The sequence below is a fragment of the Argiope bruennichi genome, chromosome 8 (genome assembly GCF_947563725.1).
Source record: "Argiope bruennichi chromosome 8, qqArgBrue1.1, whole genome shotgun sequence".
Taxonomy (NCBI): domain Eukaryota; kingdom Metazoa; phylum Arthropoda; class Arachnida; order Araneae; family Araneidae; genus Argiope; species Argiope bruennichi.
In genome coordinates this window covers 27,208,347-27,226,654 of record NC_079158.1, presented here as the reverse complement: position 1 = coordinate 27,226,654, position 18,308 = coordinate 27,208,347, and the positions used below count along the sequence as shown (strand labels likewise).

The window sequence follows — 18,308 nt, the reverse complement described above, 5'->3', positions numbered from 1 at the left end:
CTAAATTATTCATGTAAAAAAATTTTACTTGAATTTTAACTAAATAAATTTAAATAAAGTTAAATTTCATTTTTTTTTAAAAATGTACTTTAAAGCATTTTTTTTCAAAATTTTTATAAAACAAAAGTAATAATTTAATCTAACCAAAGACACTTCTTATGCTTCTGGAACTTTTTAATTGATATAACTTTACTTAAACTCTTTTTAAACTATTTTTCAGTTACAATGTCATTTTTTCCAAAACAGAAAAAAGCAGTTTGTGCGCAGTATATCTCAAGAAGAGCTCATCTTATTAATCTGACACATCATGCAGACGCTCAAAATAAGTTCTTCTATGACTTATACATCAATTTTTAAACAAATCATTCACAGAAAAAAAATTACAGGAATTTTAATTAATTTTTAATACATTTCAAATTTTTAAAAATAATTATATTAAAATTTTTTTCAAAAAGTCTTATAAAAATATACGTAGCTTCGAAATTGAACATTCTTCTGTAAATTAATATTAATTTTGTAAATTTTGACCAATTTTTAAATTTAGAATTCTATGCGCAGTAAAATACTGATTTTTAAGATTTTGAAAAAAATATCCAATTTATATTTTTTCATAACTTTTTTTAATTTTTTTCTGAAATTACATGAAAACACGAGAAATAATATAATTGTATATGAATACTCTATAGTTAAATTTTCATATTTCACAATTGTTTCATTTGTAAATTAGATGAATTGAAAAAGGGATATGTTTTTTTTTCTTTCATTTATAATTGTTAAGAATCCTGAGACCTCTTAAGCAAGATTCCACCGTATATATAAATTATGTTTACCTTAAATATCTCAGAATTATTGAATTTAATAATAGAGGTATTTTGAAAATTCGTAAAAATTTTTCTTGCATTTATCTTTCTAGAAAATATGTTTGACTTCTTACAACCACGCGCTGAAAATAACACTTTTCTAGGTTTAGTTAACAGTAAGAATTAACTTAATCTTTTAATTTCAATTCTTGATAAAGGCTAATTTTTTTTCTTCCACACTGACGTGCTAATTTAAAAATTGGTAAAATTATTAATTAGGTTAAATTCATTTTTATATTGTGAGAGATAAATTGTTGAGAAATATGCCTAAAATATTTTTAATTGATTAAAAGTAAAAAAAAAAAATTGGTTTACATATTACAAAAAAGATCATATTTTGAATTTCAAGATTACGTAAAAATAATTTTTGCACTGAAATATTTTCTGAAGTTATCGTTGAAATCGTCTTTCACTACAAATTTAATTAATAAAATTTTTTATTAAAATTTCACAAAAATAGCTCCGCGTTGCAAATCCCCCCCCCCAAAAAAAAATATACATATACTTTGGTACGCATATACCAAGTTTAGTAGCTCTAGAAAATTCGAATAAACCGTCCTAGATTGTATATAAAAGTGAAAACTCCAAAACGCAATGGTTAAGATAAATGAAATTTAGAACATAGTTACATCATAGCTCAGAAACCAATGCCTTAAATAAATGAAATTTGATGTATAATCTTATTGCTCGAATTTTAGTTCTGTGTCACAATTTGGTTTCAATGGCAGGGAAAAAAAGACCATTGTTTTATTTTCTCCACTATTCGACACTGCATAAAACGCTAGAATTGTATCTTTGAAAACCGAAATTTGCAAACGGAACAAAAATGTCGTTTGCTTCTTACAATGGCTAGAATATGTGACTGTGATTGGGAAATGGGATGAACTACTGCACATAGAAATGATTAAAAATCATTTTATATCTTGACAAAGTATACAAACTTTCGCTTGATGTTAGCAGAGTTAATAACCTTGATTTCTTTTTAAATAATAATTTTTGTGATTTATCATGCATATTATTTTAAAATGATATAACTTTTTCATTAAAAAATTCAATAAAGACAATTTCTCAGGTTACAAATATTCTTAAGTAATGTAATATTAATGAACACTCACGAGATTTTGAGCTTACAGATGTATTTACTAAAATTAGGAAATATTTACGGATTTTTTGGATTGATGTTCACAAAACAATATTTTAGAACATCTTGTGTTATTCGTCATTAAACCCACAATGTTGCAAAATATTTTGGACAAAATTGAAAAATATACCATGCTTTGTATAAACAATCTTTTACAGAGATTTCGGAAAAATAATAATTTTCTTAATATTTATATGTTTTTAAAGCAATAACTTTTGATCGTAACTTCTATAATTTCTTCTAATATCAGTTCTAAGCTACTGAAGAAAGTCGTTTTCTCATCAATTACAAATCATATATTTAAATCGAAATTGTAAAATAAAACTTATTTAATTAAAAGAATAATCTAAAATTAGATGCAAAAATGTGCACTTATTTTCAATCCATCTACCATAATCTGTAATTCTAAATCCAAGCTCTACTAGCCCAATGAATAAGATTGAAAAAATGAAAAAATGCCTGGTTTGAGCTTCAAGAAAAGTAAAAAGCGAAGAAAAAAAAAAAAAAAAAAAAAAAAAGAGAGAAAAAATTGGTTAAAACGTAACAAAAAAAAAAAGCTATAAAAGTTTTAATTATTTTTTTATTTTATATTTTTTCCTATTGATACTGATTTATTTTGTTCGAGCTTGAAATTCAATTCTAATTCCCCACCAGTGTGTCTACTCGCGCCCTTTTTCACTTCAGTCTAACATATTAATTGCACAATAATAATATAAGGCTCTGGAAATTTGTTTAAGTTATTGAAACTGATAAAAAAGAAAAATGATTAGACCTACAATTTCAAAAACAAACTATCAGCCGCCTTGACATGAGACTTGAAATTTATGACGTCATCATCTATTACGGATTCTGGTTTCTTATGTAATAAAAATTTAAAGAAAACAGCTATCTTGAATTTAAGTACGCAATTAAAGATTTTAGAAGACAGATTAATATTAATTCAGGATTTTCGTAGATTTTTCGTGTGAGTTATGGATTCTTGATTTTGATTGAAGTTTTATAACATATTTTTCTTATTAATCCTTTTAAAATACTCTATTCGATTTGATATGTTCACATAAACGAAAATATTAAATACAGTTTTTTTTTTAATTCATAAAAAAAGAAATGAATTATATGTCAGTCCTCATTTCGAAACGAAAATAAATAAATTATTAAAACAATTTCTGAGGTTTGGCAACACCAGTCCATGTAAGCGGTGGACAGCAAGGTCGTGAAAATTTAACCGAAATAGATTTATTAAAATTGTAGATTTCAAAAATAGTGAAAATGTTTGCTACCGTAGCAAAAGTCGCAACTTTAAATCCACTATGGTAAACTTTTTTGTGTTTTTATGTCTCATTACTAATAAACGATCACCATTGATATGTGAATACATTCTTCAATTTCTGCAAATTTATAGAAATAAATATTTGAACCAATGCATTTTTTAAGCATTAAATATATTAACATATTTTTAAAAAGAAATTTATAATTATTAACATTCATGAGAAATCAAACATCATGCATTTATGTTGTTGTTGTTATGTATATTGACCTGTATTTCCTTGCACTTGATACATACAACTTTATTAAATATATTTTTTACTGTTTGTTTTTACGATTTTTTTTTTTTTTTTTTGTACATGAATTTTTAGAAAGGAAAACAAAAATACTTTCATTTTGTATAATTTTTTTTTCTGATAAAATGATGTTTGAAGTTCTTGTTTTACTTTACAGTAGAGGGAATTTATATGTTTTGATCTCAATTTTTGTTAAATTTTTTTCACAATGTTTATAAATTTCCGATACATATGTAAATTTTCATCAAACTATCAACAAACTATTTCATAATATTTTCTAAACACTTCTCTTGTTTTATTTTTATAAAAATATGATTGAAAATTATTGATTAGAGATAACACAATGGTATTTAAAAAAAATGCTTTCTGTGTTTATTTTTTTATTAAAATCAGATTTAAATTTTTTGTCAAATAAATTGAAATATGATGACTAAATAGGCAGAATCTTTTTTAAATTAACAAATGAAAAGAGATCAAATGTAACCAAAGGAAAAAAGATTACTGTAATATGCATTTCTAAATATTCCTCTACATTCAAACTGCTTTTTTTTAAGTAGCCATTTCACCTGTATTTCTGTACTTGTATTATATTCTGTACCTATATTATATGATGGTATTTTTTCACCTGTATTTATAAATTCTGTCAACTTTGTGTTTACCTGTTAATTTCTGTTACACATTGCTACTATTCATATTTTGTTTTGATTTACTGTCGCTTGGACACCTTAGAAAAAAATCGTGTTTTTTGCAAAAATACTTTGACTAAAAGGAATTCAAAAAAAGTAAAGATGGTTTTCTAATAGTGAATTTATTGCAAAGGAGCATGAAAACAAGGATTTTTCTTACTGGAAAGAAGTATTATTCACTGACGAGAGCAAATTCAATATATTTGGATCAGATGGCAAGCCATATGTTTGGAGAAAATCGAATGAGGAATTGCATAGAAAAAACTTGAAACCAACTGTGAAGCATGGTGGCGGATCAGTATTGGTCTGGGGATCATTTTCAGCTGCTGGCCCAGGAACTTTGCATTTCATTGAAGGGAGAATGGATCAGAATGTATACCTTGACATTTTAAAAACAAATTTGCCACTATGTGTGCAAAAACTTTTTCTCGGCAATAATTGGAGATTTTATCAGGATAATGATCCCAAGCATAAAGCTTATAGAGTGCATTCCTGGCTCCTATATAATTGTCCTCACGTCATGGAAACACCACCCCAAAGCCCAGACATAAATCCCATTGAGAATTTGTGGGATCATCTTAACAAAAAAGTCCGGGAACACGCTGTTTCAAGTAAAACTGAGTTGCAAAGAGTATTATTGCAAGAATGGGACAATATTCAGCCTAACTCTTGTGAAAAATTAGTGCAATCCATGCCTAAACACCTTAAAGTGGTTATAAAAAATAAAGGATTACATACAAAATATTAATTCATTTGAAATATTAACTAGTTTTAAAAATCTTCTTAGCCGTCCGAATTTAGCTTGTGCGTTAATTTTTGTTTTTTACCATAATTTCTGGTTACAATGTAATAATTTATATGTTTTGTTATCTGTTTTTAATACTGCAATAAATATATTATTGAAAATGCATTTAATTATTTTGCTAATCATTTTTATTTAAAAATTATTTACTTAATTAGTAGATTTTCTTTGATGTCCGAGTTTGGCTTGGAGCGACTGTATGGATCATTTCCTAAAGTTACGCCCATAGATTAGAAACTTTTGATATAATTTATCTTAAAATTGTTATTTATACCTCTTAATCTTATGTGACAATAAAAAATATTTAAAAACTGTATAGTTTTTATAATAAATATTTTAACTTTTGATTTTAAATTTTGGATTAGAATGTTCAAGGAATAGTAAAGTTTTTGTTTTATTCATATGATTAAAACTATTTAATTTCTTTTTCTACCTTTAATTTTATGATAAAATTTCCCATTTATGCTTCTAAAATTTGTGTAATACAATTTTTAAAATAAACAACAACTGATATTTTGTTTTATGAATTTGAATATATTCATTTTTAAAGAAAATCATTCTGTAAAGTATTCTTTTAACTTAAAAGAGTAATTATCCCTTTATTGAATTAGCTAAATATGAGTTTTGAATTTAAAATATGTGAAAAAACTAACAAAATTAAGTTAGGGAAATGTAGATTTTGTTTGATAAATTTTTTAAAAGTTATTATTGTTTTTAAATATTTTTTTAAGTTTTCTCTCTATATGACATAAGTTTTAAAATTTTTCTGCTCCATTTTATTTATTTGGCCTACTAATATTTTGCTTTATTTTAGTGTCCAATCTCGTGGTATGGCCACTTTGAAGGACAGTAAGTATTTGCTTTCTAAAATGCTTCAATGTACTTTCATAATTCACAATCTTGTATGTTCTTTTTATTTTCTAAATAATAATAATAATAACTAATTACATGTAACTTCAACAATTGTCTATGAAGCAAACATGAGGTCTTGCAATCCATTACCTACTTGATTATTTCATTCTGTGAGTTATTCTTGAACCTTTTTTTTTTTTTCTTAGATAATGATTTGCAGTATTTTTTTTTTAGTTGAATGAAATGAATACACATATATGAGTTTTATTTTCTAAAATTTAAGCTTGAGCTTAAATAATTAAATTTGTTAGATAAAAAGAAAGTTCTACCTATCGTAATTTGTTTATTAGATGTATTAATTTAAAAATGTGTGCTTCATTTTTTTTGTTGATATCAAATTTAAATGAAATTTTCTTGGAATGATATCAATATTTAACATTTGAATAGAGACTGAAAATAAATTATAACAATATATATTCTTTTTTAATTGTAATTATTATAAATAAATTTCCTATTTTCTATATATTTTTACATAATACCAAGCATTTATTAATATGAATGGTGTTTGAGTGGAAATGTATGACACATGACTTAAACTCTTCTTAGTACAGTTCTGTTAGAATGGTCCCAAACAAAAAATCTTAACAATAATTCTCTTTATATAGTTCCATTCTACATCATCCAATGACTTAGTCAGTTGAAAGGTAGATGAAATTATGATATAATTTTGTGTCAAAGCATCTAATATTTATAATTAATTTTGTTATATTATTTAGTTGATTACTTTATACTATAGTATTTTCTGTAATCGACAAAATCTTTCAGTTCGTATGAGATTAAAATCTGTGAAGAACATGCAGAAAATCACACAAAGTATGAAAATGGTGTCAGCAGCTAAATATGCTCGTGCTGAAAGAGATTTGAAGAAAGCCCGACCCTTCGGTGAAGGTGCTTCTTGTAAGTGATATTTGTCTGTTATTTGAATCAAGTACTAATTTTATTTTAAGTTTACATTAGCACACACTTTTTTAAAATCATAATAGATTTCTTTAATGAATAACCTTAAAAAAAGTAAATAATAGAAGAAAAAATAATTCATTGACTGCCGCCGCACTCAGTTTCTTTCAATGTAATTTTAAGAGCCCATTGAGTTACTGGTAACCCCCACGGCAGTCAAAGTATTAATAATCATGTTTTTAATATTTTGTTTCTGAATTTTTGATAATGACATTAATTCTTATATTGAAAATCTCAAAATAATTTGATTTTTTTAAAATTAAAAATGGCCAATTGTCTATTACTAACATTATTGTAAAATATTTTCTACAAGGCACTGCTAGTTAAATTAATTCTACTGATGCTTTACATTTTTAAAAATAATTTTGCTATCATCTTTATTTTATATGACCAATTTTCTGAACTCCTGTCCCTTTAAATCACTATAAAAATTTGCTATTCAAAGCCATTTTTAAAAAAATATTTTTATATATGACATTTGATACTTCTGTCACTTTCAATATCATTGCTTCTGCTGTCTTATATATAGTTTCTTTTACCACTCATTGAACTATGAGAAATGGGGGGAAAATGAATGAGTTCTAATGAATCTGGATATTCTATGATTATTCTATTTGGTCAGAAGCATCTTGATGTTATACTACATTATGGTCTACATTGTTCGGGCAAGTAAGCCATAATTTCATTTTCTGTAAATCAGGTAGCTTTCTCCTTGGCAGTTTAAATAACGTAAGAACACATATGTAACATTATTAGTTGATTAATTCACTTTTATGTACACATTTGATGAATACACTTTTTCTGATGTTAAAAAATAATCATAATTATTATGGCCTTGAATGTCAATTTCCTGATTCATAGTTTTTTAGTGAAGATAAGTACTTATTTCAGGATTTTATGTAGAAAATGAGAGAAGCTATGATTAATATCAATTATTCAGTTTTCCAGAAATGTGTGTGCATTGCTGTGTTATATATATAAATGAACTTCTTTTGAGATTTATTTTCCTCTTTCTTGTCTCTCTCTTTTTTTTCCTCTATTCAAATTAATTTTTTTGGCTTCATTTTCATGTTAAATTTTCCATTTCTAATATCATTATTTTCTTTATCAATCTCTATGAATATCAGAATCAGAATGAATCTGATTTCTATGAATATCAGGCAAGCAGTGCCTGATATTCATTTTTAACAATTTACTGAAGTATTTTACTAATTTTATTGATGCTGATCTTTGTTTTTTACAAATATGGTTACCTAAGATAGACCTTGTTATCAGTTACTTGTTGATTCCTTTTTAAATCAATCAAACTTGTCATCTCCATACACTTTCCCAACCTTGAATAAATTTTTAAACTTGTTTCTTGAGTTTAAAGAAGAGTTTTGCGTTATATTATTTTTTGGAGCAATAAGTATACTTTCTAATGTGGAGTACTTGCACATATTACTTCTAATTCATTACTAACTGTACAGAGCAATATATAGGGTTGAATCTTAAGCAGATAGTAGAGTGAAAGATACAACCGTATGTTATTTGCTCTCAACAGGTTTGTCATCTCAATAGAGGATAAAAAGTCTTGCGATATTTTAATACCACCTTATACACCTAATTCCAAATAATAATCAAAATAATCTGTCTGAAAAAAAGAACTTTTTGCTAAAATTGTTAAAATTATATGCTCAACAATAATATTGTGAAATATATAGGTTATATACATTACTCTTATTTAATACTTTGTTTTTATATTTAATACTTTTTGCAATATTCTGTTTATTTGTATTATTTCTTTTTCTTACAATGATCTGCATTTTCAAAAATATTATGTGGATTGAGTTGGGATTTATTTTACTGTTATGTGTTGGGAAATAAATTGTCTTGAAAATTATATTTTTAGATTAGTTTGGTTAATAATATGTATAAAAATAGTATCTAAAAATTTTGTTTTCGATTCTCACTTAAATATAAACTTGGAGAATATGAATTTCATTTTAAATGTTTATTGGCCTTCTATTCTTGAAATGCTTGTTAAAATTATTTATTTTTAACTCTGGGAATTTTTATATACTGTTAGTAAATTTTTTGTTTAAGTTCTTTTCCAAAATATTTTAGTTACTTTTTATGATTTTATGATATGCTAAAAAAATTATCTTATGCTGACAAATATTTGCTATAATATTTAATAACAGCATATAATGATAATTTATTTTTAAAATTTTCATCTTGGTGAATTGAAGATTAGAACTAGAAAGCACAATAAATGCTTTTTTATTAATGCTGTTTCCAGGTTTTTTTCATCTTACTTCTGTTTCAAGGAATCTGCCAACATGATTTTCAACAACCTAGAATGTGTAAAACATTATCTTATATTCATATACTCAGAGACAGATTAAAAAAAAGAAGTTGGAAGATTATATATGAAGATTATTTTACTTACATTATTTCATTGGTACTATGAATTTGTAGTAAAATAATGTATCCATGAAAAACACTGGTGTATATATTTACCCCAGACTGGTTAATTGGAAAACCAATTAAGTATATAAAATGACATTAAAAACGATTTTTAATAATAATTATAACAAGTTGAAGAATAATTAAAGTAAGAAAAAGATAATAGCTGCAAGAATAATTATGATAATTGTCCTGAACCAATGCCATTTAATTTTGAATAACACTAACTAAAAATAAAACTAAAATTGCAAAGTTATTGGTTGGTTTCCTTTACACAAAATTTATTAGTTACAAAATTTTGACCTTTGGATTTTGGTTTGTTTCCTTGTTTCGAGTCTGAGTAATCCAGATATGGAACTATTGTTAATAGTGCCTATCAGCTTGTTTTTATTATTACCATCTGTTTTTCTGTCTTAAAAGAAATGAATTTTATATAACTTGTTTTATTCAGAGAATTTTTTTCGAGATTTTTTTATGTAATTTATTGGTAAATGCTAATTTTAGTACATCAGTGTCATACATCATCTGCTTTCTGAAGCCGTTTGACTATTCTCTGAATAACTTTGTAACCAGAACTAATAACTTTGTAACTAATTTGAGAATTTAAACTAAAGAAATTTTAAGTTAATAGCTTTTTCTATGTAATCTTTTTTTTTTCGAGAATTTTTTTATGTAATTTATTAGTAAATGCTAATTTTAGAACATACATCAATGTCACACATCATCTGCTTTCTGAAGCCTTTTGACTCTGAGTAACTTTGTAACCAGATATCTAGTGGGATTTATGCAGCACTTATCCATACCTTAATTCAATATATCAACCTTAATTCAGTGTTCTTTGTCACTATATCAAAGATGAAAATGACTATAAAAAAAACTTGCTCACATTTTTTATGTAGATCGGAAATTGGGAATCCTGCTATTTAAGAATTGAAACTAAAGAAATTTTAAGTCAACAGCTTTAAAAAGGGGTGGGAAAATTAATGGTTCATGTTTTTCATCATTTAAAGTAGAAGTTCTTTCAAATGCAAATAAGTGATGTTAAAAAAAGTATCAAACTTATGTAGTATTACTTGTGGTTTCTTATACTTATACTTGTGTATTTAGCTTTCTATGAGGCTGCAGAAGTCAAAGGAGATCCTAATAAACCTGGTACCATGATCGTTGCTGTAACATCTGATAGAGGTTTATGTGGTGCTGTCCACTCTAGTGTGTCGAAGAAAGTCCGTGTTTTGTTAGGTGAGGCTGCAGATAATTCTGATATGAAAGTCATCTGTATTGGTGACAAATCTAGAACTATGCTTCAGAGGTAAGCTTTATTTTTATATTTTTGTTTGATTTGCTGTTACATATTTTTGTTGATATATGTATTCTTTATGTGAAATATTTATTGATGATAATGAATAATAGATAGTGCATTAACTGTTTAGATATTTTCCCAAAAATATCATGGCTGTGTACTCTGACTATGGTAAAAAACCTCCAACCTTTGAAGATGCTACTGATGTTGCAGATTATGTGATTAATTGTGGATTTCAGTTTGAGAGAGGAATCATTTTATACAATAAATTCAAGTAAGCATTGCAATTTTACTGTTTTCACATATTTAGTGTTTCACATTAAATTCTGATATGAGGGAGAAAAAAGTTAAGAAATGTTAAATTTATTACATTGTCTAAAATTATTATTATTTTTTTTTTTATTATGTTCTCTATTTTCATTTAAAAGCATATTTTATCCCTCTTCTAGCTAAAAATATTAGATAAAAAAATATCTTTTGAATTTATTAAAGGAAAATTTTCTCTAACAAACTATGACTATATGTAAGATGTTAATAACTTTTAAATTTCAGAATAAATTGTTAGCAAAAGAATTTGGTTATAGAGATTAAAGTAATGAAATTCACATATTTCTTATAAAGTTATGTCAAATATTATTAAATGTTTATTGATTTGTTACATATCTTGCTATTTATATGTTACACTAATTTCTTTTAAATATTTGTTAACTTATGAAAGCTCTCCACATTTATAATTACTGAAAGGTATTTTTTCTTCTTCTTTTCTTATTTCTTAATTAACTATAACTTGTAAATTTGGAGATCAAAATAACTTTAAATTCAAATTTTTTTACTTTATACAGAAATATTCATGTAGGCTATTGCATCATATGACATTTACCATATTTAGTATATGCTTCAAAATTAAAAATAATAATAATAATAATAATCATTAATCTTGGTTAGGTGTTTTTTTTAAAACATTTTTCATTCTTTTCTTTTGCTTTTATTAATAAAAGCAGACATAATTAAATGATGTATTTACTTAATGAATTGGAGAATTTTAATTTGTTTCAAGAATTCAATCTGGGAATGAAACTTTAATCTCATGATCTGTAGATGTATCACAATGTTAAAGATGTGTTGATTTTCTTTTGATATTTGTTATTTTGCTTGTCTGTATGCATTATTCAACACTGGCTTTATTTTTATAAAATGCATGAATAAATACTCATGACATGAATACCAACTGAAAAAAATTCAATGATGAAAAGCTTAAAAATTCAAAAAGTGTGTTAGTTGTAGTGCACATTTAAAAAAAAAAGTAATGAAATCTCAGATTAATAATCCTTGCTTCAGTGAAATAGCTTTCTGTCCTCTATGTAATATAAAATAAATATTATGTTATCTTTTCTGTCATGATAGATAACATAATATCTTTTCTGTCATGATTTTGTAAATACAGTTACAAAAATGCTTGATTTTTAATCACCCCTCCAAAAAAAAAAAAAAATAAATTAATTTTGAACTTATACTTTTTGCCATTAGCTCATTAACCTTTTCTTACTAGAAGTAAAAAATTTAGAATTGTCAAAAAATTTGAACTTGGAAATTTATCATATCTAAAAATATTCATTTATTGTAGATTTTAATGACTTTCTTAATTAATTACAATAATTGATTTATTATTCATTTGTTGCCAGATCAGGTTTTCACTCTTACTTGTTATTAACCCTATGAACCCTGACTACCTGATATCGCCCCGTAAGACATGTGTCTGACTCAGGCACTTTGGGGCAAATAAATGAGTTTAAAGAAGAGAGATATATACCTCATTGAGAAATACCTTTCACTCCTTAAACTCATTTAACTGCTCCAAAGCACCTGAGGCAGGCCCCTGTCGAATGGGTGATATCAGGCGGTCAGGGCTCATAGAGTTAAACTCTCCTCTCTCCAAAAGTCTTCACAATATTAGAGAATGGCCTTCTTTCTGAATAGTGGAAATGATTTTTTTTTCCATTTCCATATTCATTTTAAAAGCAGATAATATATTTTCTTAGTCATCTGTGGATAATATGTTCTTAAAATTTTACAATTATTAAGTGTAAAAAGTTTTTTCATCTGCTTTACGTGAAAATGTGACCAAAGTTATTTTGTCTCTAAAATGACTGATGTTCATTTGATGGGTAAGAATATTGGTTATTTGACATAAAAATGATTGGTAAGCTGGGAATTCATAATAAAAAAAGATTTTTTTTTTCATTATTTTAAAGTGTCAAATATATTTTGCTTCAGTATGAAAAGAGAAGAGAGATATTCACGAAATAATATTTTAGGCTTGTGCTATCAAAATGCTGCAGGATAACCAACACATTTTCCAAAGTTTATTATTAAGTTAGTTCTCTAAATTGATGTTTTCTATAATTTTTTGGGAATTTGAAATTTCCCTTTTCTGTTCAGTGCATTTCAAGACTGGTTCAACAACATTTAATCTATTATTATGTCTTCAACTAAGCTCTTGTTATTGTATACAAATTTTAATAATTAATTGTCTATTGGCATATATCCTTCAATTGAAATATCTTCCGGTTTCTGGTCACAAGTTATCTAGAGAAACACCAATAAAACTTTTGATTGATCAAAAGCCGTAAGTAATTGTAAAACAATTGATTATAAATAGAATTGTAAAACAAGATTAATAAAATTAACAAAATTAGCTGAATTGTAAAAAAAAAATAACTAAAAAAAAGTAATAAATCTATGGTAAGTTATTGGTATTTACATTTTAATATATATTTTATCATTTTAGAATATTTGTCAAATAACAAAATTGTTAATTTTGTATTTCTAATAAAATTTCACTTACTGATAGTTTTATGCCATTAGAATTTTAAATAATATGGAACATAATTTATATATTTTGAATTAATTTGCAATAATTTTTAAATGTATTTTCATTTGAATGGATAACTGCTGCTTGCTCCATTATCTTTTGAGAATTTAGATGATGCGCTTGTATGAAATAAGTCATTATAATTTTAAAACCCACTTTTTATAAAATATTTCATTGATGATAACAAATTGCACCATCATAGTAATGATGAAGAGTCCTGTGTAATTCACAGCATTTTAGATAGATTTGCATTTATCTGTCACTGTTTAGTTTTTTAGAGTTATTAATAGATTTCTTATTTTAATATTTATTGATTAATATAATTTATTAAAATAAAAATATAATCTCATTCACATTAGTACATTTGCAACTGCAGCATTATTTTATTTTATTTTTTATTTTCCATCTGAGATACAGCTTTTTATTTTGAAACAGATTTACATGCTTTGTAATTGTTTCAAGAAGTACTTGATAAATTATACATTAAATTAGTGTTTATCTAATCAGTATTCCTTTTCTAACATCAATGTGTTGCTTAACTAATACCTTAAATTTTATGAATACTTCTTTTGTTGCTTGATTTCAAATTTCCTATGAAAAATGTTCACATTTCACAAGCTTGTTCACATCAATTTTGATTTAATTTTCTGATATTATTTTCTCAAGAAATTTTTTCTTTTATTATAGGGAAAAAATGAATTCTCTGATATTTTATTGTAAAGAAGAAAATTAAACTTTTCATTATTACTGATTAAAATATTTGTTAGATATTTACATTCTCTTTGTTACTTTTACCAAATTTATTAGAATCAACACAATTTTCTCTTTTTTTATAGGTCAGTTGTGTCATACAGTACTACTGAACTGCCTATGTTCAGTGCTGAAGCTATTACGAATGCTGAGAAAATAAGCATTTATGACAGTTTGGATGCTGAAGTTATTAGATCCTATCAAGAATATTCTCTTGCAAGTTTAATTTTTTATGCCATGAAGGAAAATTCATGCAGTGAACAGAGCTCTAGGATGACTGCTATGGATGGTGCTAGCAAGAATGCTGGTATGTGTTTGGAAAAATTACTGTACTTAATGTTTTTAAAATTTTGATTAAAAATGTGTTTGAGCATTGAAAAAAACTATTAAAAAGTAAAAGTTATAAGTCCATTCAAAACTTATTCTTACTTGTTAGATTTGAAAATATGTAAATAAAATCTGTACTGTTCTTCACTGGTTTCCTGATATACTGTAGAGTTTCAACTATTAGATTAAACTTAGCTGGAGGAAAGGCCAAATTTCAAAAAAGTCAAATTTTTATAAATGCCCATTTTCTACTCCTATCTAGATGTATTTATATATTATTAGGTAGGTAGGTGTGTATGTATGTTGCCAGTAAAGTTTGAAATCTGGTTATTTTTTAGAATGCTGAAAACTGTTTGAAATGAAATGATGAATATTTCATTTATTCCTAAACATTTTATAGAATGACAAACTGGCAGAGTATGAAATATATCTTCCATTGATCTTGTTTTACCTAAATAAAATTAATTGTAATTCAAAACAAAAATATTTCCTTTCTTGGTGTATCATATAATGTAATATTTTGTTTTCTTTAATAAAAAACACATTAATTTTATTTTGTACAATTTTTTTTACATATTTATAATGAACATTTTTGAATAGATTTCTTTCAATATTTTTCAAAGTAATAATTTATTGTATTTTTGAAAAATGAATGCCTTTTAAATAATAACCTTATCATGACCTTTTGTCCATATTTTGCCTAAATAGCATAGGCATTCAGGTTTTTGTAGCTCTTACAGATTTTTTTCCCCTTCTTTTTCTCCCATCAAAATCCCTTTATACAAATAGAAGTTTGTCCTTATTGACAGAGCAACGCACATCTCAAATCATTGAAGTTAGGATTATGAAAGTTGGCAAGAATTTGCTTTTTGAATATTAGAGGTCTACTAAGAATGATTTTTCAAAATTTTAATTAAAGTTTAAAAATAGAAATAGAATTTTAATGTGTTTCCACCATAACCTCGAAGCATTTTATTATGCAAAAAATATAATTTACTCCATTTTAAATTTTTAAAAAGGTACCTTTTCTGTTATATCAATTTTGTTTGAATAAATATTTTTTCTAGTTTTAGCAATTTTTAGAAAATTACTTTTGGACACAATCAGTAACAATGATATTCAAAACAAATCATTTCATCAAATTCTTGAGTCATTAAATGTTTTAATGTTGTGATTAAAAAAATATTTTCTCTGTTTTAATTTAAAATTCAAAATTTTAAAGCAGTTCATTCAATAAGATTCTATACTTGATGAGTGTTGTTATATTTTAAGGCAATGTGATCTGTTGTCTTGTGCTAGCTTCAAAAAATATTTTTTTTAAAAAAGACATTAACTGTCATTTCTTACTTTAATTTCACTTCTAACTACAGAGTTGTTATTGTTTTTTTTTAATTCATGAAATAGTTTCTATTATTTATGAGAACTGAGGAATTCATTTTCATTTCTTGTAAAATTTGTAACCAAGTTTTTCTGTAATTTCTTTAAAGTAAGGAAATTTGATTAATTTTGCATATCAATTAAAAAGCAGATTTTTAATGCATTTTTGAAATACAAAATATTAAAAAAAATATCTTTACTAAACTTAAGTGTAAATTTTTTACACCATTTCTAAATTCTGCTATTCCTTTCTATTTAAAAAAAAAATCTATAAAACTCATGAACTAGACAATCTTGTGATGATAGCCAGACTGTAATGACTTACCTTTTTACTTTATAAATCTTCAAATAAGGATTGCTAATTATGGTGAATTAGCGTAGGAGGAAATTTAGAAGTCGCAACAATGCTCAATCTTATTTGTTACTGTATATATAAAAACCAGATTCAAAATTTTTGATCATGCTCTGCTTCTGCATAAATGTCAGCATTTTCTGAATTGATATATTCGTCCAAATTAACTGGTAATTTTTTAATGTTATGAAATGTTGAAGAAAATCTTGGATTTTTATGAAAGTTTACTTAATTTTTTTCATATTGATAGGTTTGTTTCTATTTTTATACTTCTGTCGAAACCTAAAATTTGTTATACATTAGAAGATGTTGTACTTTTGCAATGTTGTTGAAATAAATATTAAAATTTTAAAAAATGTACATTTAAAATAAATTATTAATTTTTTTTTAATAAAATCAATATATTATTATAAGAAAAACATGTATGCTTAGAAAATACATAGGTTTATGTATGCATGAATGTAAAAAGTTGCTTAACTTTTTTAGTTGAGGTGCTTAAAAAATGCTTAATTTTTGCAGCAGTTACTCACTTGTTAAACAAAAGCTATGAAAATAAGAAACAGTGAACATTTTTTTTCTGAATTTTGAATCCCTTTCTGTCCCCCCCCCCTTCATGCTGCTTTATTAAGAAAAAAAACTTGCTTGGGAAAACTGCATTTTTTTTTTTTTTTTTGAAATTATTTTGCCAGTTATTGATAATATACTAAAGTGTAATTGCTTAAAACTAAATCATTTATACATTTTTATCAGGAATTAGAAAAATATGTTCTGTAGGTGATTAAAGAAATCTTTTAAAAATAAAATGAATACTATGCATTATATAAGAAAAATTATTCCCAGTTGATGTTTAAATTATTTTTAATTGAAATTTTGTAATTGTTTTCAAGATGAATTATATTGAGGGCTGACTTGTGAACATGTTTTTGCTTTTAAGTCAGTAATGTGTAGGTGATCTTAGATTCTGGTCTTTTTCTTCCTGCTTTGATTGGAATTGGAAGTTGATCATAATTGTAGTTATATCAATTAATTATAATATGCTGTTGCCCTTATCTTATTTTTTGGACCTATTTTTTTACTTTTTAAAATATAATTTTTTGTCTTTAATTCTTGTTTTTTTTTTTATTTATTAACGTTTTTGATGCTTTATTCTTGTAAACTAAAAAACAGCAGCAACAACAACATTGAAAACATTGGTGTATGTATTATATCTGTTATTGAATTGTAATAATTAATTTATGAACAAATTTGCTAATTATCAATCATTATTTTTGATATATTTGTTAAACATTTGTGGATCAAAGTTTTCTACCATTAAAATTAATATTTTCTTTTGTATCCCCTCTTTTTTGATATGTGATTATTAGTTGATTGTTTACAATGCAAAATTTGATTTAATAATTAAAATGATTTCATTTATGAATTTTTTTTATGTTTCTTTACAGGTGAAATGATTGATAAATTGACAATGACATTCAATCGTACAAGACAGGCTGTCATTACTAGGGAGTTGATTGAAATCATCTCCGGAGCTGCTGCCCTCTAACCTTGGTCAGTATAGGAAACACTGCCACCTCTTCTACAAATAAAATTTTTAGTTCATCATTTTGTAGGCTGAACAATTTAAAGAAAGCGGATATCGCAATTTTAAAAGGGAACATATTTCAATTTGTGAAGAATGTAAAATACTGAAAGGGGAAAAAAAAACAAACTCCAAACTGATGTACTAGATTTCAATAAATTATATGATAAGATTTATAGATATCTGGCTCATATGTTCTTCATTCATTGTACTTTGTGTTTTCATGATATGACATGCCCTCTCTCAAGATAAAATTCAGATGGTTAAGGAAACACTAGCCTGTTTTCAAATGGAAAGATTAGAAACTTTCTGTGTTAAAATAAAATTTTCTCCTTCCAGCAAAGGAATAAAAAGAGATTATTATTTTTTATACACAATATTAG

The 18,308-nt window shown here is 25.3% G+C and overlaps 1 protein-coding gene across 1 annotated transcript; it reads left to right on the top strand.

Moving 5' to 3' along the window:
* The first annotated feature begins 3,172 nt into the window (after positions 1–3,172).
* On the top strand, positions 3,173–18,105 carry LOC129981663 (ATP synthase subunit gamma, mitochondrial-like). Its single transcript, XM_056092597.1, has 7 exons — positions 3,173–3,314; positions 5,866–5,900; positions 6,729–6,860; positions 10,476–10,677; positions 10,799–10,942; positions 14,377–14,597; positions 17,789–18,105. Exons 1-7 carry the CDS (start codon positions 3,271–3,273, stop codon positions 17,887–17,889), a joined length of 879 nt encoding a protein of 292 aa, XP_055948572.1. The 5' UTR covers positions 3,173–3,270; the 3' UTR covers positions 17,890–18,105.
* Positions 18,106–18,308: the final 203 nt, after the last annotated feature.